Source organism: Tubulanus polymorphus, chromosome 1, assembly GCF_964204645.1.
Source record: "Tubulanus polymorphus chromosome 1, tnTubPoly1.2, whole genome shotgun sequence".
In the NCBI taxonomy this organism is placed as follows: domain Eukaryota; kingdom Metazoa; phylum Nemertea; class Palaeonemertea; order Tubulaniformes; family Tubulanidae; genus Tubulanus; species Tubulanus polymorphus.
Genome location: NC_134025.1, coordinates 19785525 through 19809280, shown reverse-complemented (window position 1 = coordinate 19809280; position 23756 = coordinate 19785525). Strand labels below are relative to the sequence as shown.

At 40.2% G+C, this 23756-nt stretch overlaps 1 protein-coding gene across 8 annotated transcripts in view; it reads right to left on the bottom strand.

Moving 5' to 3' along the window:
- The window catches only part of LOC141899846 (fidgetin-like protein 1), a 104417-nt gene that overhangs the window by 15077 nt on the left and 65584 nt on the right, over window positions 1–23756 (bottom strand). For 3 of the 8 annotated variants that reach the window (XM_074786415.1, XM_074786423.1, XM_074786434.1), the window contains 6 exons: window positions 6528–6724; window positions 6129–6214; window positions 4355–4437; window positions 1246–1519; window positions 977–1065; window positions 809–888 (listed from right to left, as the gene is read on the bottom strand). In XM_074786415.1, coding sequence (XP_074642516.1) covers window positions 809–888; window positions 977–1065; window positions 1246–1519; window positions 4355–4437; window positions 6129–6214; window positions 6528–6682 — 767 coding nt within the window. In that variant the 5' untranslated portion in view covers window positions 6683–6724. Of the gene's footprint in view, window positions 1–808; window positions 889–976; window positions 1066–1245; window positions 1520–4354; window positions 4438–5294; window positions 5402–6128; window positions 6215–6527; window positions 6725–23756 lie in introns of those variants that run through there. The other 5 variants (XM_074786442.1, XM_074786451.1, XM_074786460.1 and 2 more) reach the window with 4 other exon arrangements.

Sequence of the window (23756 nt, the reverse complement as noted above, 5' to 3'; positions counted from 1 at the left end):
AGCCCCCTATACTTATAGTTTAGTTTCATCAAGATCGGCCAACTATTAACATAAGTAAGTAGCTGTAAGACAGCTGTTGTACCTAGGGCCAATAGCTAAACTTTGTCAGGATAAATTTTTGAATTTTTTCCTTTGGAGGTCATCTTCACGGACATGTCACCAAAAAACAGAGCTGGGCTCAAGCTTCATCAAAATTGACCCACTTTCAATGAAGCTAAGGGAGCATCTCAAAATTTCTATAGTTACTTCAATTAGAATAACTCGCAGAATGGGGTGGGGGTTAAGGCCTCTGCAGATCCAACACCACCGCTGAACTATCGATTTATTGGGGTGCAATACAGATAACATTGAATTGAATTGCAGTTTAAAATATATATATTACAAGCAGTAGAATTAACCGTCTCTCTTTTAGATGCTGTTTGTATTTTAGATATATTTTATTTTGTTTATAAATTCTATTAGAGTTTAATAGGTTTCACTTGTAATTTTGCTATTTCATTTTTCAATTAAAAGCTATGATCGAGATACACTCGTGAAAATGTGTTATCTTTTTCTGTGGTCTCTCATTAGAAAATCAATAGTTCCAACTTAGGCATGTGTCAAAGGAGGGGTGGGGGTGGCATACGCATGCATGCAAGCACACACAGACAGGCAGGCAGGCGCACAGACCAAGAATAAGGGTCAAACTGAAGCCTGAGGACCAAAAAATTAAGCTTCGAAATGCTTCGACTATGTGTTCTATGATCGCCTATATCAATGAATTTTAGAATTGCAAAAGTACTAGTAGTAGTAATAGTAGAGCCCATACCTTGTACCTAATGACTTCTTACTTTGACCATATGATCTTTGTCCAGCTCCACTGTTATATTTCTTCAGGTTGTCGATTTTCTAAGAAAAAATACATGTAACATATCTAAATCACTGAGGCTAAATCATTCATCGGTTAACATACAAACATAAAATGAATAATGCATACTAGTTGCTCATGAGCTGTTCGGAATGTTGAATAACTTGGAGAATTGTCTTTTGTGTCATCTTCATCATGTAACTTAACTGGTTCATGTCCTTAAAGAAAAGAAGTTTGTATCAGGCAAGTCCCATTATTATCCCAGATTATTATCAGCCATGAATTAGTTTTTGTTCAAACAACAATCAACAATATCAGAAGTTCATAGTCAATTGAAAATAAAACCAGTTCTACAGTTTAGAAATAATTCATTTCGTCAATCTGGACCCCAAAGCTACCTCTTCTCATAGTTTTAGAATCGAACACTGCCTTGGGAATTGGTGTAGAAATGAAGCAACTCGGTGGTCGATCCTCCCTAAAACTTTCATGAGAACTTGGATTCGATCTTGTATTATCTTGCGGCTCTACATAAAATCTAGCCCAAGGATTTGTAGTTGCTCTCTTAGATTTAACCAATTGTTCATCAGCAGGGTTTGGCGAATTCATTTTTGGTTTCTTAATCATACCCGAAGTAGCAAACTTCTTGGATGGTCCTACCACAAGTGATTTCTTCTAAAAAAAAAATATTTTCATTTGGTTACACATAGGCGGCTGGAGGGGCTGCTGGGTTTTTTTGTGAAGAGAATAGCGGATTGGGGCCCTCCATGGGGCCCCCATCATATATGGTGAACCGAGATGTTTTGATATCAGATATTGACGCAGATAAATGTGGACTTTTTCAACTGATTTAGAGGAGCCAGCGAAAAACTTTTTTTTCAAACAATGAATTTATTTCCATTATATACGTTAGTACAAGACTTACAAAACAAACTTACAAACCGCATTTAAAATACATTATATGCAAGTATTGATGAAAATGATGAAAATAATAAATGTACATAGATGGCAGACCAAATAAATAGGTGAGGAAACTAGGGGTCCAGGGACACCATGCCCACTTGGGAAGTGGTTTCAAATGCTCAACAATCTAACAATTTCAATATATAACACCCCCTGGTGACCATATACAAAAACCAATAACCTTTAAACCCACCACAATCATAGAACATGTCAGCAGCTATGATTTTGTAATTGATTGTGACAACAAAATATGCCTCGTTACCAATTTGATATGGAAATACTAGGTTACTCTACTATTCAACACCCCCAGTGGCGACCATATGCAAAACCCAATGACCTTGAAACTCACCACAATCGTAGTAATCGTAGTAATCATGTCATGAACTGCAACTTTGCAATTGATCATGGTAACAAAATATGCCTAGGTACCAATCTAATAAGGAAATACTAAGTTATTCTACTACTCAACGCCCCCTGGTGACCATATTGAATAACGAATGTCCTTAAAACTCACGTCATGAGCTACAACATTGCAATTGATTGTGGTAACAAAATATGCATAGGTACAAATATAATATTATAGGTACAAATATAATTATGGGCTACAACTTTCCAATTGATTATAGTAACACAATATGCTTAGGTATCGATATAATGTGGAAAAACTTTTTCCCACCTACGAATGAGTACTGATGACACCAAGATGGCCGCCAATTGCGCCATAATTGGCTGATAAAAAATACCTGTCTCATATATAAAACATCCCTTTCCAAACAATACCCATCACAAATTGCAATGAGAAATGGTAAACCAGTAGGAAGCTACAGGACCCAGAATTCCGGCCAAAATTGACATTTTTGGGCACTAAAAAGGTCATAGGACGGCCATCTTGAGTCCAATCAACCCAATTTTTTTTATGCTGATGGGTCCTTGGTAGATTCAAATATAAACGAAAGATCAAGGTAATTGATCAAAGCGTCTTCGAAATTTCCCTCAAAAACTTCAAAAATGTGTAAAAAGTGCTGATTTTGGCAAACAACAATGGCTGCCAGTCGGCTATCTTGATTCTGACAGGGCCGGTTTTTGGGCTGAAGAAGTGTCTAGGGTAGATACAAGTATCAACCAAATATCAAGACATTACATTGAAGCGTCTTCAAAACTTCCCAAAATAACTGGATTCCGTCTACGGACAGACGGACGAAAAGTGGCGACAGACGGACAAAAGTATCAGGGTACCTGCTAATTGCAGCTCTAAATGGTGGAATGATTGGCTGTGACAAATTGCTACGGTTTTGGTTAATTTGCTATTTGATTCAAAATTTAGGTTAGGGCTTCCATGAAGTAAAAACTTAGTTTTTTCGGTCATAGTTCGTATAGAGTTAAAAATTGGTAAAATGCCTATCTTATCGAGTTGTTGTTGAAGCTCATGGATCTTGAGTTGGTGGGGACCATAAGCACACCTGATAAGAAAGTGGTTTGTGTCGAGATTGACTTGACAGTGATTACAATGGGGGTTTATATTGGTAAAATTATGGCAGAATAGGTGGTGTCTCAGGAAAAAGTCCACTCGCAACTGATTTAAACAGATTTCCTATTGGCAGATGAGATCTACCAGTGTTTTTCCAGAGATTTACCAAATTCCCTGTGTTTTCCCTGAGAAAAATCAATTCCCTGAGTTTTCAAGAATCTCAGTCACCATGTCAGATTAAAACATTTCTAAAGAAGACATGCGTACAGTTGTTACTGTTTAGTGGTGGATCCTCGGAGGACATTACCAGATTACTTTTGGAAGAAAACAAGGAGCATTTCCCATTCACCATCCATGCCTTGGACGCATCAATGGGGCAAAGCCAATGATGAGGGGTTCTCAATGTTGAGAGTTTCGGGTCCTCGTAAGATATTTCATTCCAATTGGTGCATTCTGGTGTGTTTCTGACAGTTGTTTCACCCCAACCAATTTAATTCTTTCCAAGTGTTTTTTTCAGTTATAAAACAGCTAAAACTGTTGCGGTAAGGTGCCCTTATGAATTATTGGTATTGTTTGTGAATGTCCCTTTAGCCTAAAATCTGGCCCTTTTAAACGAATTTTGAAAGTAATTTTTCTCGCCTGCAATTATGCAATTTTTCAACCGAATTTCTTGCTGACTTACGGAAGGGCACCAAGAAATTGAACTGTTTTTGAAAATGCAAAAAATGACATCTGCTGTTTAACTAATAATAGGCATAATTTAAAGGATAAGGATAAGTAAAGTGTACTTGGATATGTACTTCATGAAAAAATCATGCAGGTTGTTCCCAACCTGAAGTGTGTTCCGACACCTATGTTAAGCCACTCAAATCTCATCCTTAAATATTTCACAATATGACGAGGGTGAAAGAATTTCATTGTTGTTAACTTTTCAGAAAAGCAGGTGTCAACATTTTCTTTTTTCCTTTTATTACACACATCCTACGTCATTTTTCCATAACTGATGAGAAACTAGGAATGGATTTTCAAGTGCTCTAATATCAGGTGGAATTTCAACCGACTCATTTTCGATACATTACTTCACATTGCTGTTTCAGATTTTTTATGCAATCTAATTCACTCATGCCTTCCAGAGTAAGCGAGCATTTCCAATCCCTACTATCTGAAAAAAAGGAATGTTCTTATGACTATGCGCATAGTAAGCATGATATGTGAGGATCTGAATCATACCGATGTTCTATCAAATGGAAGGTAATTTTTGGGAGGAAATCAATGTAATAAACAGGTTTCATATTGAACAGAATCGTATTAACGGATTTCGACTATCTGTTGACAATATCAATAATATTGAAAACAACAATAGAACCTCTCACGATATTGCACACATACATTTGCATACATTCTATAAAGACAATCTAGGTCAATAAGTGGGTTAATTAAGTATGGATTCGGGAGCCGAAAAATTTAATTTAAGTTGATAATGAGATAATGCTTATAAACATAAGACTGGGTGCTTATCATGCCATCTCGCAAGATAGCTGATGTCGAAACTCCCCATTAGATTAAGGTGTGATTTAAGTATATTCAAATTTGAATAAATTCATACAAACGAGTCCCAAAAACTGCAAATATCAGTGCATAGTATTTTTCGGTAAGTATAAAATGTGGGGTAGTAGGATTGAATACCTTCAATCCATTGTAACAAAAATTCATAAAGTCTTTATGAATTTTTGATTGTAAGCATTAACTCTCTCAGGATACCATGCCCATTTGACGAAATGCTTGACAATCTGACAATATCAAAGTCGAAAATCATCACAATTACTTAACCTTTCATGATATTGGACATATCCATTTGCATATATTTGATAGGTGGACCAGGGCGGAATCAGTGAAACAAAGATAAGAGGTTTATTTATTCTTCAAATGACAGGTAATCTTTGCAGGTGAAATTATTTTCTTCAGAAGCACATGGCACAGAAGCACATAGAATATGAGATTTACGGCCAAAAATGGTACATTTTTCCTTCACACCTCTATCGTAAGCCATAAAAGTATGGGCGGTATTCATTTTTGAAACTAGAGGACCAAAGGTCCTGTGCTCTCGAGGTCCAGTTTTCATGATATTAATGATGTTCACACCAGGTGATGTAGTCATTCTCATATTAATTCACCTCGTAAAATAAATTTATCTGAATGAATCATTGATAAAATATCATTCAAAAATCTTTTTTAACATTATCGTAATCAACTTCTATCACCATTCAACCCTATATAATGTGAAATAATCTTGAATACAAAGTTACCGTAACGCTTTTGCAGCGTAGTTAACCCCATTGATCTGATCTTTTGTTAATTGAATGACTGTAAAAATGGGGTGCTTTGGTTCGCGGTAAACATACACGACACGATGCCGATACGCTAGTCATAGCTCTCTCGATCCTCGAGAGCTAAAAAAGTGGAAATAAATTGTCTATAGGACAAGCATTTCCCAGATGCGGGCGCCGTCTTCTTATTTTGATTGGCTTTCAATAAGGTTGCATCTATGATTGGCCAACATAATATCTGGACACATATCAACATTTTAAAACAAGGAATCCATACAATGACCTTGAGATTTCCGCAATTGAAATATGATCCACACCGTGGCAATAAAAGAACTACAGAGGCATTTTTTTATTTCAATAAAAAACTGTTTCAGAGCCTTGAAGCAGGAGGGCACATTTAATTTTTATGGCTATTTTGCTGGTTGGTTTTCCGACATAGGCAGGATTAGAAAGTGATTTAAAACAATGTAACCATTTTTTGGTCAACATTTTATACTAGCCGTTTTTTGTTTTGTTGTCAACTGACCATGAACAGGATCTGGATAATCTACACAATTTGAATATATCTCTGAACATTCTTGAAACAATGGACCAACACAATCATCTGGCAGCCTAAAAACAATCAGAGACTATAAAGCACACATACATCAGACCACATTAACTTGGATTATCTAACATTTTGTCAGTTGAGTCAAGGAGCATTTGTTTCAAATGGAGCACCTATCCATGGAGGTATTCAGCTTACAAAATGTCTGCCAAATAGTGAACTGACAATCATTGCATTGGCTTTTACAGGATTCAACCCCCTGAAACTAAAACACCTATGTTGTAACTAAAACACTTGTACCATATAACTATAAAGATCACGATTACCAGTGAAAACATAATGTGAACTCATAGGAGCTTTCTAGACTACCACACTAACCTTTTCAATATGTGGTTATAGTTGATTTCATTAAGAATATGACGAACCGCATCCATTCGCTGTGGTCTGGGTTTATTCTCATCCTTGACGAGAAATAATAGTTGTTGCCATCGATGTAATAAATGCTCATCATCATGTCTATTGGCTGCTGCCATGGCAGGTGGTTCATTGAGTGCTACGAGGCTGGAATTGGTAGACTATAAAAAGGAATTCGGATTAGAAATAAGCATGCATTAAGGTGACTAAATTATAAAAATCTTATAATACGATGAATTCATATTTCTGTATTACCAAACAAGAACAGATAATTCTTCAAAATCGGAGAGAGAACAGTTGAAAATATAATATTGCACAGGAGCAGATAAACATTGTTAATGCAGTACACTGAACAATGAAGGCAGAAAACCCTTGCCATATCTTCATGCACCTATTATTGCATTTTTGGACATGGAAGTGCCCTTCTGGGATGTGACAAGTTCTTTAAAGTTAGCCCCTGGATCTGCCCCTGAATAAACAGTTTTTAAACATAATTCTTGAAAAGAATATTTTGTGTTCGACCAGAAGCTTTATCACAATACTGAATGAATGCCACAGGGTTAAAAACAGGTTTTTGTATTGATTATTTGATTTTGAAAAATCTACATGCATTCCTCATTGTTTTTCTGATTTCTGGGTTGATTTCGTCGTCAATCAAAATCTTTTCTGATTCAGTGGTATTTCAATTCATATCTGAACCATGGATACCACCACAGCTGATACTAGAGAAAATGTGAGTAGTTTCAGGGCTGCGCTTTTATATATACCCAATCACATTAATACAATATCAGCCTTTCGAACTCCTCAGGTGGTACCAAATTTTTGACAGGAATGATTTTCGGGGCCAACTGAAAATGTGAGGGTAGCACCCCTTGGATCTAAGCCTGAATGGCGATTTGAATACAGTCCAAACATTGGATAAACATTTTCGAGGAAGCATTTCAAACTCTTTCTATTCCTAGAGTAGGTTTTATATTATCTTCAAAACACAAACTGTGTATTTCATCAATGGTAATAATATAGTACCATCCACTTATGCCCCTTACTTCATTATCCCTATTATTAGAATATCAAGGTCTAGTGGCTCACCTAGCAGTGTGAAGTAAAAATAATGTACGTAACGCTGTACGTAAGGGAACTTTCAATGAGTAGGAACACACAACAGGGGGGTTCAGTGAAAATGCAAGCAAATACGTGTGGGGGAGAGAGGGTTTTGAACAGGCCTAGTGCTTATGCACTATTTGATGCCTTTTTTTGATACAGCATTGAATAACAATAATGTTTGACACTGAGCGATTATTCAATATAACACAGAAATAATTTAATCACTTTTAATTGTTGTTCTAATGATCATCGACCGCATCAACAGTATTTAGGAACATGCAATGAGGATTCTGATCGCATCCAGTATGACTCCTATTGCTATTTCGGCAGACTAAAGCGAGCCAAAATCCTAAGATCTAAATCATCAATTTGAATTGACATTTCTGTTTATTATATATTTCTTTATTTATGAATAATGAAACGAGTGGTACTATTCAGGTAAACTATTTATTTGACGCACAAGCTTTTGTTACTAATGTATAGAAGCTTCATGAAGCTTCTATACATTAGTAGCAAAAGCTCGTCAAATAAATAGTCTGGTCTACCGTATATAGTACTACTCGTCTCATTATTCATTCTAAACCCGATTAACACGGCTACTCTACGAATCTTCTTTATTTATAGAATTCCGTCTTTTTATAGGAAAATCAGAAATCATCGACTGATGACGATGAAATAAAAGGAGAAGATATAGAAAGAGGAAACTGGGGAGGAAAGTTAAGAGTTTTTATTGTCATGTACCAGGTATGCAGTAGGTTTATGCAGTGTTTGGAGATTCCCCTATCTGTGCTACAGGAATGGAGGAGGTTTGTATCATTAGGGTTTTCTCCTACTTCCCAAAGAACCCTTTTGTTATTCCCTTGGTTTATCATTAAGGTTTTTGGAACAAAATCAACTTAATATTTCTAACTTATATATACAAGCCCGTAGCCAGGGGGTTCGTCCGTTCTAACGAACGCCCCTTTTTCGAAAATCCCCTTCATGATTTTGGTAATTTTTTTAGCCTATGTAACAGGTTCAGAGGCACCACTTGAGATGTTCAGTGTAGGCATCCTACCGGCGACTAAGCTGGCAGGTCCGTTGTTTATAATGTTTACAGAGACACATCAGGCTGACACTAGGCTCACACAGTAACACAGTTGACGAATTAACTCTTTTCTCATATTTCTTTAATAACATTTTCATCATAGTATTCTTTTTGATTACTTTCCAGAGATTCTATAGATGTGTGATTCTATAAAATTTTCTTGGGGGAGGACCCCTAAACCACTTTCGTGGGGCTTATCGCGTCTGCGGCACTCGCGGTCGCCATCCAACGCAATCAAATAAGTTCCGCCCTCTCTAAATTTGCACCCAGCAAAAAGAGAAGCTGCGTACAGGCCTGACTTACTACATAAATTAATGGTGAATAAACTTCATTCTTACATTCCAAATGATTATACTGAAACTTATTAGTTGTGTTTTATTGTTTGTGGAATAGCTACATAATTCTGTTTTTTAAGCATACGATGCACGCTTTCCTGGGATACAAAACATGCAAAAGTGCCCTTTTTTATAATTTAAGAACGCCCCTTTCAAAATCCTGGCTACAGGCTTGATATATAATACATATTAATATTTTTGCCACAAGAATGTGTTTTATACATGACTAACACAGTGAACCGGCGCACTGTGTGAGGTGATTCAGGAAACCGAATGGGCAATTTGGTTTGATTATTTGACATGTCACATATTTTTCCGTATTCAACAAGGATGACCCAAATGACATACCAATCTTAGAAACTGAACCAACACAGTCGATCAATAACATTCGAATCACAGTAAAAGGAGTCGATTTAGCCAAGTGAAAGATACGAAAGCCAGTGGCCCTGACAATATACTCAACCAAATGTTAAGTGGTTTGTCACAGGAACTAGCACCTGTACTTACATTTATTTTCAATCAGTCTCTAAGAACCGAAAATATCCCGTCGGACTGGAAAGAGGCAAACATCGCTCCTATATTTAAGAAGGACAAGAAGAGTGACCCTGTCAACTACCGACCTGTATTGTTGACTTGTGTATGCTCCAAGTTGCTAGAACATATTGTAGTAAGGCACTTAATGTCACACTTGAATAGATACAGTGTACTGACCATACGCCAACATGGTTTCCGATTAGAGCGCTCCTGTGTAACTCAGCTTGTCTCTACGACTACCCATATCCTTGGCTTCACCAACAAAAACGAACAAGTGGATGTAATAGTACTGGATTTTTCAAAAGCATTTGGTGTCGTATCGCATTGGAAATTACTCATTAAACTCGAACATTACGGTGTACGAGGTGAAATGCACCAATGGATCGGTAACTTTCTCTCTAACCAAATGCAACGGGTAGTTGTGAATGGCAAAACGTCTACCAGAGCATCAGTAGAGTCCGGCGTTCCACAGGGAACGTGTCTCAGACCGATTCTTTTCCTATGCTACATTAACGACATTCGGGATGAAGTCTCATCATCTATCCGACTATTCGCAGATGACGTGCTGCTTTACAGACCGATCGGTAACTTCCAGGACCACGTAGTCCTTCATGAAGACCTAGCTAAGCTAGAAAAGTGGGTGACAAAATGGGGAATGCGATTCAACCCGAAGAAGTGCCATTCAATGACTATCACATGTCCTAATCAGAAGTAGACCACGTATTTTTACTCTCTTAGTGGCGAACTTCTAAGTACCGTAACAAATAGTCTGCACCTTGGGGTCATAATCAACAATGATATGTCACCCACTAACCATATCAATAGAACTGTTGCTAAGGCTAGCCGATCGCCCTTCTTCATAAGTAGGACACTCGTGCCCGCCGAAACTCAAATAACTAGCATCCTTTGCTCCGTGTCGCTCAAATCTCGAATATGCAATCCACATTTGGGACCCACCGGAAAACAGTAAAGCGGCAGCTGATATCGAGAAAACCCAAAGTAAAGCTGCCTGATTTGTAGTTAACAACTGGCGGCAATGTAGTGTGACCTTGATGCTACAGCGTCTTAACTGGGAGCTGCTCGCCCACCGCAGAAAAAGCCAACGTCTCACACTACTATACCAGATTCGCCACGATCTCGTCTCCGTACAACTGGAAGATAACCTTCTCTTACCGGGGCTAAGATAACGCTACAAACAAACTCATACCAATACCGCAACTCAGAAGAACTCGTTCATACCAAGAACTATTTCAGACTAAAATAAACTTGACCAGTCAATTCGTGACTCTGCATCATTGAGTCATTTAGGGAGCGCCTCCCTCACGCTACCTATTAATTTGTACCCGCATGCAACCACCAACCCTTGGTGAAATACGTCTAACCAAAGACTGTCTACCGAGTATCCAAAGAAGAAGAGAAGAAGATAAGAAGATATTTTCAAGATTCTAATAAAACTTCAAATGTATGAATGAATTTATCTTACATTTCAAGTAAAGATTCAAAAAGTATTTCCTGTCTTCATAGTAGCGCAAGTTTTTTGGTTACGAGCCGGCATAATTTAACACATATTCAAGATGGAGTTCCCACAAGATAGCGCCACCAAACAATATCCAGTCCATGTTCCACAATTTCATCCATAGGGATCTCTGGCAACCTCTAATAACCACATATTTTCAGGATCACATTATACACTGACATAGTGAAACCAGTGACCACATCAGGTCCAAAATATCGACAGTGGAATATTTCAATTTAGAATTCCCTTCATTTCGAATACACATGACACAGAAAAACCTTTATCATTGCTTTGCTATATTTCACCGTTTGATTCTGATTTTGATTTCAGGTGCATTTCTAATTCCATACATGATCATGATGGCGTTTGTTGGAATTCCATTGTTTTATCTGGAATTAGCTCTTGGTCAGTTTGCTTCGGAGGGTCCGATCACTGTATGGAAAATAGCTCCACTGTTTAAAGGGTAAAGTCAATAAATATTCTACGAGTTTAACGTTTTAAGCATTTCCTCCTTGGAAAAAATAACTGTACGATAAAATTTGTTGCAACCGCTAAGAAAAGGGGTGCTGTGCTGAACTAACTGTTTGGCAACTTCAGGGGCAAAGCAACAGCCCGGTCTAGAGGTCCTTCCCCACAAAATTTTGAACAGGAAGCCAATGGGCCTTGAAGCTTCGGTACTGATGTTATGAATTGAATAACAAGAGTGCTCAAAAGATTGGCTGATAATATTTTCAGAGGAACCGATGAGAATATTTTTGCATTTCTCAACTAACAATGACAGTGGAACACCTTCAGGTCGATTTCTTTCCTACGATTCATACTAAATAAAATTATATTGAATCATATATTTTTTAGGGGGTTGGATTAAAATTGAATCAAATTTACACATCTGTCATTTCAAGATTTAACCTTATTAATTAAAACTACTTCATAAAAGTTAATGAAACTGAAGCCATAACAAATAGAGCATGTAACTCAACTACAACTAAAATTTCGGAGTAAGATATAGCCTAATCAAGTCACAATGATGGTTTAGAAAGATCAAGCCCGTTCAGAGCAAGTTATGTAGTCATCTGCATACGGAATGACTTGGACTGAAGAATGACTTGGACTGGCAGATATAAGGCTATGCACACAGTTTTTTCTACTTAATATCATTCATTGGTCACCTTCTTGACAAACGAGAAATCAGTCGTGAAACAATCCCTGGCTTAGAGACTGGAATAAAGGTTTTTTTATTTTACATACATAAGTATAGGATCGGACATCTTTTTATTGATTTAAGGGTGAGGGAATTTTTATTGATTTTAGGGTGACGATCCAGTAGCTTAGGTGAATATGTCACCGAAAGAAAAAAATAAGTCTCATTTTCGTGCATTCTGAGCATTTTTAGGCATTGCTTTGGATATTGAAAATGTACCATCTCCTGCCAAATCACCACTCAGGAATTAGAATTTGAGCAAACCTACTCCCAGACAAGATTCTGAAAAAAATCTCATTAAACAAAAAAATTTCAAGGCAAGAGAGAAAGAAAATTAGCTAGTTTTGTAACAATATATCTGGGTTTCTAACAATCATGGGTTTTTATGTGGTAATGCAGAAACACTGATTTGCACTCAGACCCTATATAACAATTGTTTGTTAAACCTTTCACAGCCAGTATTTCTAAGTCATTTTTAGCGTAACTTGTAAAATCTTTCCATAAAAACTATGCGACCATGAAGTAAAGTTTGTGTCGTTGCTACAAATAAAATTCTATCTATATCCGCCAGGTAAAGACACTTCCTAGTGAGTTTTATTCAGCTCCCGACTATTTCGGGAGCAGCAGTTATAGGGTTTAAAAGGTTTCAATACATGAATAAACATGTTCTTACCAAACATGAACAGATCCAGGAAGAAAGCCACTAAATATTTGGATGGATATATGAAAGCTGTGGGTACTGGAGTGTGTAATGGGTAGTGTAGTGTGATCTGTGTGCATTTGTGGCCAGCACACAGATCACATTGTTCATTGGGGTTTGGTCCAGGACTCGCGAGATTTTCAACAACACGGAAGTAACGTGTAATAAATGATGACTTGAATTGCATGACTACCTACCACCCCTCATTATTGTTGGAAAACTAAACGTTCCGCACTGACTAAAAATTAGTAATAACATTTTAGAAATGGCCAGAATTTTAACTTAGGTTCTATCTCATTTTTATTTTACAATTGCGATTGGTATAATTTTTTTTCAAACGGCCGTTAAGGCTTCATGTTTCGTCTGCAATTCACTGCAAATAGTTACGGAACTACGCACATTCCAGTGTTTTTGGCAGCTGTACACTCAATCGGCACCGTTCGTGACAAGCTTCACTGCGGAATTATCATTAATTAACATCGCCATATCACATCATCAACTTATATTGTGCCTTAAAACCCTAACAGCCGAAATAATTGAAATGCACACACAATTTCTATCATTGAAAATTGAGAGAGTGGCCATGTTTGTGTTCTGCTGCTTCGCGTAAATCCCGCGCAATGGCGCAACTGCGCGGAGTGGGGCTGATACGTCCAGCTTCAGTTCCTGATTTATGGATACGAAGCAGCAGACTGTTACGCTGTTTGGAAATTTGACTGTGGAAAGCAGTAAATATCTCAATACCATTAATATACAAGGCAATTAATGGATACCTCCATATAAAACAATCATTCTTATAAACCAGGTTTATCTATTACTTACACTAGGTTTAGGTTGGGCTATGGCGATGATCAGTGGACTAGTTGCTATTTACTACAATGTAATTATAGCATGGGCTATCTATTATTTGGTCGCATCTCTGACGTCATGACTGCCATGGATGGATTGTAACAATGCATGGAATACTCCTGACTGTAAAGCCTGGGATAGTAAGTCCTATTGATTATCTAATTTACGCCTGGGATTTTTCAATTAACAATATGTGATTAATCGGAATTATTTTCAGTGCCATATTGTAATGTTATTTCTGGACTGACAAAAAACTGTACGAACGCGACTGGTAATATACAATCACCTAGTGAACAGTACTGGGAGTAAGTTTAACCACACATTGTTTAATTGATCCATGCTTGATTAAGATTCTGATGATTGAATTGATTTATAGGAGATCAGTGTTGGGTATCAATGATGGTACACACTGGAATGTGTGATGGGCCGGGATACGTCATCAGTGTTTGCATGCCTCACTTTGGAATTTGGAGGCTGTCATCTGCTGTAAATTCTGCTGATAACAGTATTTCAAGAGCCCCAAGGGGCACTATGCTTTTCATAAATGATGCATTTTCATATATGATGCATTCTGCGGGTTAAATTTATCAAAATACACTCCCAGTTCAGAGTCAATATCTAATAATTTACACAATACAATCGTAGAATACAATAGTAGCACAGACAGCGACTGGATCTGGCAGGAACAAATACCTCAGATAAACCTTTCCCTTGGTCTTATTGATTTTAATGCGGAATAGAATTGAATTTTCAGAAATTTGCTCAATGAAACAAAATTGAATTGAATTTGATGTTTTCATTTGTTCCATGAAGTAAAATTATATTGGATTTGATATTTTTTTGCAGAATAAAATTTGATTAAATTTGTAGTTTGAGCTCTTGGCTAATTAGCATATCAAGGTCATCTATCCGATTTGAGAAAAAGCAATTTTTCCCGAACTTTGCACAATGGTCAATGATATTATCTGTAGTGCTAATAAAAATATTCCTCCCAAAAACCAAATCAACTAAAAGCTTTCACAGAAATCGATCTTGAAATACAATTTTAGATCTTAAAATAAAACCCGGAAGTAAAACGGTAGACGATACCGCGGGTTCACGTGAACACCTGCTGATTTCTGCGGCTAAGCCAATCATAGAGGAGTCTTTGCTTTCAAAACCAATATTTTTGCCATCAGATATTCGTGAAAAAGCTCATATAAATTTCAACAAGGCCCTCTTTCAAAATTCAGCTACGTAGAGTTTGGAGAATGGATAATGCTTTAATGAATGATCTGTATGAATATATGCCCAGTTGCACATTCGAAGAGCCTTTGCTCTGGAAACCAAGTCATTTAAATTCACTCCATTTGTATAGTAATAGGCTCAGTCTTGGCTGGCCTAATAAATGTGTTCAGTGAGGAATTTGCACTCAGAAACAAAAAACGCTCAGGCTATTTTTATGACGTTTTATTCTGATTGGCTAATTCACATTTCGCATGCGCACTAGGGTGCGCGAAAATTCAAGGCAAGTGTGGAGAATCGAGTTAGAGAAAATAGAGCGGATAGAGCGAGACTCGAACCCGGGCCAGTTAATTACTAGCGCAGCATAATACCACTAGACCACCGAGCTCGTTGGAAACCGGTCGTACATTTTAACTAAATATAGCCTCACCTTACCCTAATCCTATCCCTAGGGGGTAAAACGGACCCTTACCCTAACCCTCTGGACCCATTTCTCACCCTCTTGACGCTAATCCTCTCCTCTCTAGACCATAATCCTAAATTCATTATAAAACCGTTGAAAATATAGAATTTACGACCGCCACTTAGAACAAAAAATTTTGCGAACATACTTATTGTCAATAATTATGTTCGCAAGGATTTTTTGGCCTCGAAATTTGGAAAATCAGACCTGGAGCAAAAGCATTTCAAAATGCTATGGGTTACTGAAGCAACCCACTTCATTTAGCAAAGACCATCAGCATTTTAGAATATCAATTTGCCTGCATAAATCCAACAAATTCATGCGAATTCATGATTTATTTATGAATGCAAATTCCTTACTGAACACATTGATGCATAATATTCACAAATCAATTGATTATTAATGAAATTAAGGACCAAATTTTATGTCAACTTGGGTCATCGTCAAAAAATTGCATCATCCCGGGTAATAAGGATGACGCCAAAACATCACACGAAGAGCAGGTAAATTGCGTCATCTCGATAAAAGAGGACCGCTAGAGAACACGATGTAGGCCTAAGCTATTTCGCTACTTGACTCGCGGCAGCTCCTGGCCCCGACGCTTTTCTTTAAATAAAGGACACAAGTATCATGCAATGGGTTTTCACAATCCACTAACCGGATTTCAATATCAATCCAAAATTCAAAGGGAGAACGTCGATTATCGAGGACGCCGGACCACTCCAAATTTGCACTTCCGGTAGATATCCGCGGCTCCCCCAACTGGGGAAATGTTTTGTTTCAATAAAGTTGTATTGTATTCATAGGATCCATAATCGGGTATAAGTAAACACATCATAAATAGAATTTGATTTATAATTCTAACGATCAAATGCAATTAATTTATTGACCGGCAATCGCTATGGTTGAAATATGTACGAATAATAACGATAATTTCGAGAATTGATTACTTTCAACATTAGTGCTTATTGAATCGCATGCCTGAATCGTATCGCCGCTAGGGTAATCCATACTACGGAAAATCCACAATGCTGGTTAACAATCACGTGAACAGCCCCTGATATTTTCAGATAACCCAATCACAGAGAAGACTCTACTTCCTGATTGGCTGATGAAAATTGAAATTTTTCTGATTTCATTTTCGTGAAAAATGTTAAAAACATTTTAATGAAGCCCTATTTCAAAATTATGCTACGTAGAATTTCGAGAATTATTTACGCTTGAATACATGAATTGTTCGAATATGCCCTCACTCGGCAAGCAAAACAGTCTTTCATCTGGAAACCATGTCACGTATATTCGCTCCATTTGTATAGTGATAGGCTCAGCCTACGGCTGGCCTAAAAATCATTGTATACAAGTTAATTAGGAAGAATTGGACATTTCAACTCGCAATATGCTAAACAACAACAAGAGTAGAAATGAATGGCCAATTATTATTTTTTGACGGCAGTTCCCCTTTAAGTTGAAACCAAGTTCTTTTCATGGCCATTGATCGAAACACGACAAAATAAACATGATACACATTTGTACTTAACGTAATGTAAAATTCAAACCGTGATGGAAAATGTCTTACAGTTGTCTTCCCGATCCACATTATATTTTCTAACTGGACAGTAGCGCCATATGGTACACTCTGTGGTACTTCCATTAATAAAAGGTGATTACGTTTCTTTGTCAGCCTATCTAATTGATTTTTGAAAGTCACCACAATCAAAAAGCTGAATTAAGCAGATGGGTTAACACATAAAAGATCAAACATAATGCTGCCGATGGTCTATTGTCAATTTTACAAAATCTGTAATGGTGTAACTCCCGCCTGTAATTGTATTGTAATATAGTGTATTTGTATTGGTATTAATAAATGTTAACGATAGGTGGCTTACCTATCGTCCTCTTGAAAAGAATCCTTTGTCCTGGTGAGTCGTGTGTTATCTTTTGTCCCGGTTCAAGACTCGGAACGTCCCCTACTACAGCGGCGATTACCTCTTATACTACCATCAGAATACTCCAAGACGACAATCGTTTCACTGGTGGCAGCGAAGTGGGATTTTATTTCAATTGTCATGTATTTTATGGTCTTTTAATGCGGCTCCACGTTGGGAACCTAGTCTGAGCGAACCACGCTTGCCATTATTAGTAGAAAATACTTGAAAGACTTATAACGGACACTCATAGCAGTTAAAACCGTTAACTTGTCATATTCTTTATTTAATCAGAATTAGTACGGTGAGAAAATTTGGGGAAAATAATTATTATTTGCATATTATTTCATTATTGCTGGGGAGACAACACAGACCAGTATACGAAAAACTTTTGTTCACCTTTTCTATTATATTGGACTGTATTGAATTAACTGATCTGTATTTATAATGTCGATTCCTGGGGAACATTCCGAACAAGATGCTAGTCATCTCGATGTTAACCACTTCCTCATGTCTGTGACACAGTTTGTGGAACATAAAATTAAAAACACAAAGTCAGAATCACGCTCTGAGCCAGCCAAACCCAGGGACCACACTAAGGTCAAGGTACCTGCACCTAAAATCTACAGCGCTGGTCACCATTTTAAAGTATGGCTCAAGAGATTTGATAGTTACTGTGACCTCATGGGGATAACTGATCCTTCAGTACAGAGTACAGAAGGATCATCTCCTAATGTATATGGACCACGAGTCATATCTGGCCATCAAAAATCTTCACTTGTCGGACAAACTGACCTATGATGAGTTCTCGACATCCATTAAAGACCGTATGTCCCTAACTAAATCACCCGGCGATTACAAACTCATGCTAAAGGCACGCGAGCAAAAACAGCCCGAAAACCTCGGACGTTTCACCGACGCACTTATGGAGCTAGCCCAAAACGCCTATCCAGATGCTGGACATACCCTACAAGACGAGCTGGCTCGTGATCAGTTTTTGACTGGAGTTAATTTTCCATTAACAGCTAGGGAACAGTTGTACGTTTCTCAGCCGAAAACCTTGTCAGAGACTGTGTCCCTGGCTAGAGGTTTTGAATCGGCTAGGCGTATAGCCGAAAAGCAGGAGTCGAGGGGGAACGTGCGATGGTAAATGAAGCCCAGCCGAAGCCCATCTAGACCGAGCTGCTTTCGGAACTGGTTAAACAGGTCCAGAGTTTAAATCTCCGCATCGAAAATCTCGAGCGTCGAGGTCAGACAAGGCCTTCCAGGAATCCGGAACCTCCCAGAAATCCAGTTGCTGACATCTGATGGAGTTGTCGGGCGCCAGACCACCCAGCTTGTGCATGTCCTACAGTGATATGCCACTCGTGCACTGAGCCTGGACATTATGCTAGGAACTGTCCTAATAGTCAGGGAAACGGGCAGATTAGATACCTGTATAAATGTTGTAAATACCCCTGTATATAGTACGAATGAAAATGATTATGAATACGAAAACCCACAGGGTAGCTGCCTGGACTCAAGTGGTTTACAACTCGGGAAGAGCACACCTCCTAACGGTCAAAGCTCCTCTTCAGAGTACACCCCGAACTCCGAAGCAGACCTACCAACAGACAGTGACCGAGAGCCCACCCCGTTAGTTCGAAGTGTGCAGAATGTAGCTATCCGTGACACTGGCCTCTATTGTTCTGCTATAGTCAATAGTGTAGGAAGAATCTCTGCGCTTCTCGACACCGGTGCTGGTGTGACTATGCTCAAGACTTCTGTCTGGGTGGCGAGTAATGGGGGTGAAATGGGGTGCCTGAAACCAATTGATTGTGAGTTGGTTACGGCTACCGGTCAGGACATTGAGGTTAGGGGTTCGGTCGATGTTCGCCTTAGTTTGGGGGATTGTAGTTTTATGGTTCCAATGGTGATTGCAGATGATTTGTCACAGGATTGTCTCGTTGGTGGTGATTTCTTCCGCGACAACAACTGCGTGATTGATTACCCAAATAGAGTCATGAGCTGTGGCCTGTCTGATATACCATTGGAACACAGGGATTGCCGACCAACTGCGTGCCGCCTATTCCTAACCGAGACTCGCATGATCCCAGCCGGACATGAAATTATAGCTACTGCTTATTTTAGGCAGAGATACACCCACAACAACAATTCCGTCGGGATGGTTTGTGGTAGAGCCCCGGGTCCATTCGGTATTGGTAGAACCCTAGTTAGCCCGAACGATAACAAGGTGACTGTCCGTTTGGCAAACTTTTCGAAGGTGACGTGCCGTGTCAACTGCAGTGAATTTGTAGGGATTTTCTCTCCCTTAAACAGTATCGAAATCCTCACTACTCAGGATAAGAGACCAGATGTCTCTGAAATCCCTACCAATAGTGAGGATCTAAATCTGTTGTTTAAGGAGCTGCAGCTAGATGCCATTGACATTCCGGATAGTGATCGCGAGGCCTTAAAGAAGGTTGTTGCTGATTACCAGGATGTGTTTTCCCGCGACGACTTTGACATAGGGAGGACCGCGTGAGTTGAATTTAAAATAGATACGACTGACCATCGCCCCATCAAACAACAACCTCGGCGTTTACCACCGGGTCATAGACAGTTTGTGGAGGGTCATACTGCCGAATTACACAGTCACGGCCTCATCCGACTATCACAATCTCCCTGGGCCAGCCCCATGACCAAGAAGTCCGATGGTAGCCTTAGGCTGTGTTGTGATTATCGGAAGTTAAATGACGCTACGGTAAAGGATAGCCATCTGCTTGGGCGAACTGATTCCTCACTTGAAGCTCTGTCTGGGTCATCATGGTTCTCCTCTCTTGACCTCACAAGTGGGTACAATCAGGTGCCCATACGGGAGGGAGATAAAACAAAGACAGCGTTCTGCACGGAGAATCGATTGTGGGAGTGGAACGTCATGGCGTTTGGCCTGACTAACGCCCCTGCCTGTTTTCCACGGCTTATGACTATGGCCCTGGATCTGGTCTCATGGAAAACGGCATTAATATATCTCGATGATGTCATTGTTCACTCAGCTGACGTTGGGTCACACATTGGTAAACTCGCTGAGGTGTTCTCATGTTTCCGGTCTGCAAACCTTAAACTGAAACCCAGAAAATGTCACCTACTGTGGAGACGGTTGAAGTTTTTGGGCCATATTAGTAGTGGGAATGGTATGGAGGCTGACCCGTCCAAAGTTGAGAAAATTATGAACTGGCCTGTTCCAACCAGTTTCAGAGGTCCGCAGTTTCACAGGGTTAGTGACCTATTATTCAAAGTTTATTGAGGGGTATTCCCAAATGTGTCGTCCCCTACACCAACTTACTCAAAAGGGCCATGTCTTTGTATGGGGGATAGAGCAACAGAGAGCATTTGACGCCATAAAAAGGGCACTTACTAGCCCTCCTGTTTTGGCCTTCCCTGATTTCGAGACAGGTGCATGCAAATTTATTATCGACTGTGACGCTAGTGACTGGGCAATTGGTGCTGTACTTTCACAGGTGCAGGCAGACTCGTCCGAACGGGTGATCGTATATGCTGGTCGCACACTACGGGGTGGTGAAGAGAATTACTGTGCCACCAGGCGAGAGATGCTTGCCCTAGTCGATATGATTGAACACTTCCGGCATTACCTGTTGGGCCTGAAATTCTTGGTGCGCACTGACCATGCAGCACTTAAATGGCTCCGGTCTTCAAACATTCAGTCTGGACAAGTTGCCCGCTGGAACGAACGATTGGCCGACTATGACTTTGATATCGAGCATCAGCCCGGGCATATCCACCTAAATGCGGACGCGCTGTCCCGCACCCCTAAATGACTGAAGCGTCATGGAGACTGCCCTAGCTGTGGTCAGACCGGCGCCCCAAAATGTCGAGGACGAGGACGCCGACATATCTGTAGTCAAGGACTTGGTCCATCGACAACAGATTAAACCTAGTGCTGATGTGATGCGCCAATTTAGCACCAAAACCAGAATGTTTCTTGGTGAATATGAGCGCCTAGTGATTGACAAGGACGTTTTATTTTTGAGACCCTCCCCTGGATCCAGATTTTCGAAAATCGCCTGTTGTTCTGCCTTACGTGTTACTGCCTAAGGTTTTGTCACACCTTCACGGCGGTATCTCCGGCAGGCACTTAGGGCGCACTTAGACAGAGCGGAAGATGCGCGAACGATTCTGGTGTTCAGTTCTGACAAGAGCTGTCCATGAGTATATTCAACAGTGCCAGAAATGTCAAATATGCAAAAATCCGCCCAAGCAACCGAAGGAACCTTTGGTGTCAACACCAGTGGGTTGTAGAGGGCAGAGGTTGCACATTGACATAGTGGGCCCCCTACAGCGTACTAAACGCGGCAACACTTACATTATTGTTGTCCAGGACGCTTTCACTAAGTGGGTTGAGGCATGGCCAGTATGGAATGAGAAGGCCCCCACTGTGGCTCGGAAAGTCGTGGATGAATGGGTCACGAGATATGGCTGCCCAGAAAGCATTCACTCAGACCGGGGTGCCAACTTCGAGTCCAAGGTTTTTACAGAAATGTGTCGACATGCCTGATGGCATTTCGTTCTAGTGTTCAGGAATCCACCAGCGAAACCCCATTCTACCTGACTTTCGGTTCAGAGATGGTCTTGCCTCTAGATATCATGGTTGGACCACCAGAAGAGCAAGTGTACATCACTAAGTTTAGTCATGATGTACACTCAAACTTACAGGAGGCGCACCAAAGAGTCAGGGAGAGACGAGGTAAGGCTCAGCGGCGTCAGACTGTCAATTACGACAGATTTGCTAGGCGGGGTGGGTATAACGTTGGGGATCGGGTATGGCTCTACAGTCATGCCATTAAGCCAGGGGAGGCGGCAAAATTCCATAAGAAGTGGAAGGGCCCCTTCATTATTATTGAGAAACTGTCGGAGGTGACGTATCGGGTCAGACTGGAGGGGGTCCACCAAAGCAAAAGACTGTCCACTTCAATGATATGAAGCCAGCGTTTGGCCAGCCGCATACCAACGTCAAGAAGGCTGTCCCTGCCAGAACTAGAAAGAGGACAGTTGAACCCCAACCTGCCCCTGAGATTGAACCTGCCCCTGAGATTGAAAATTTGAGCTCTTCAGGGAGCAATGACGAGGAGATTGTCTGGAGGCGCCCAAACAAGCGGATTGTGGCAGTACCACCCAATGACGCCACACCAATCGAAGCGGAGGCAGAAGTTGATCCAGAAGTCGATCCCCCAGTGGGTTAGCCAGTGGAAAATGCCCAGCTGCATCCGTCGGCCGACAACGGAGATCAATCTGGTCGTCTGCGCCCGAGGAGAGCATTGAAAGAGCCAGCCCGATTCAGGGACTTTGTTCGTCATTGCCCCATACCGGCAACCAGTACAGCAGTTAATGGCGACTGTACCACCTGCTGTCAGCGATGGTCCAGAATCCGGGAGAAGAAGGATCTGTGGCTGAAGAAAGCGCGAAAATGCTGCGAGACAGAGAACACCACACCGGTTAAACTCTCTGCTCTCCGGCCAACTTAATGTTTTTCTCTCTTTCCTTCTGTTTTCAGCTACCAAAATGTCTGATGTGCTTCAGCTGGATACGTTGAACGAAGAAACACGAGACCTGAAGAAGGCCGCTGTGCACGATGTGAGAAAATATGTACAAAGCTACACGAAAAGGACTGAGCCCGAATGGACTCCGGACTTCAGTGCTTTGGTAAGTTCATGGGAGCGCCATCTGTACCAACCAGGTGACATGGTTGCTGGTTCAGTAGTTGCTGGCGTCAAGGCTTTCCTGGCGTCAGCCAAGCGGTCACGGCCATCCATGTCGATGGAGAGGTTTAATCGGCTGGGGACAGAACTCAGCTGTTTGATATCCCGGCATGGGGGTACGAGTATATTCTCATGGATAAGCTGGAGAAGCTTAATCGACAGCTCGGAGTCGGAGATCTACGGCGTCCAATTCTCCTGCTGAGCGACTCCATGTTTAAAGGAGTCCAGTGCAGGGATGACATGTATGTCATCGCTCACTCAGGAGAACGGATCAAGGAGGTCAGTCGGACCATACGACTGATGAGCGTCAGCTGTTCAGCTGTTGTCGTTAACCACGGGGTGAATAACATGCGGGAATTCGGTGATACGGTCAAGGAGATATATAGCCTGGCCAACCTTATACAGCAAAAATATCCCCTTGTCCCGATTTTCCACCGTTGTGTCCCAAAAGCCTTGTGTATGAGAGGCAAGCGTGAGAGGGTCATCCCGATTGACCGCA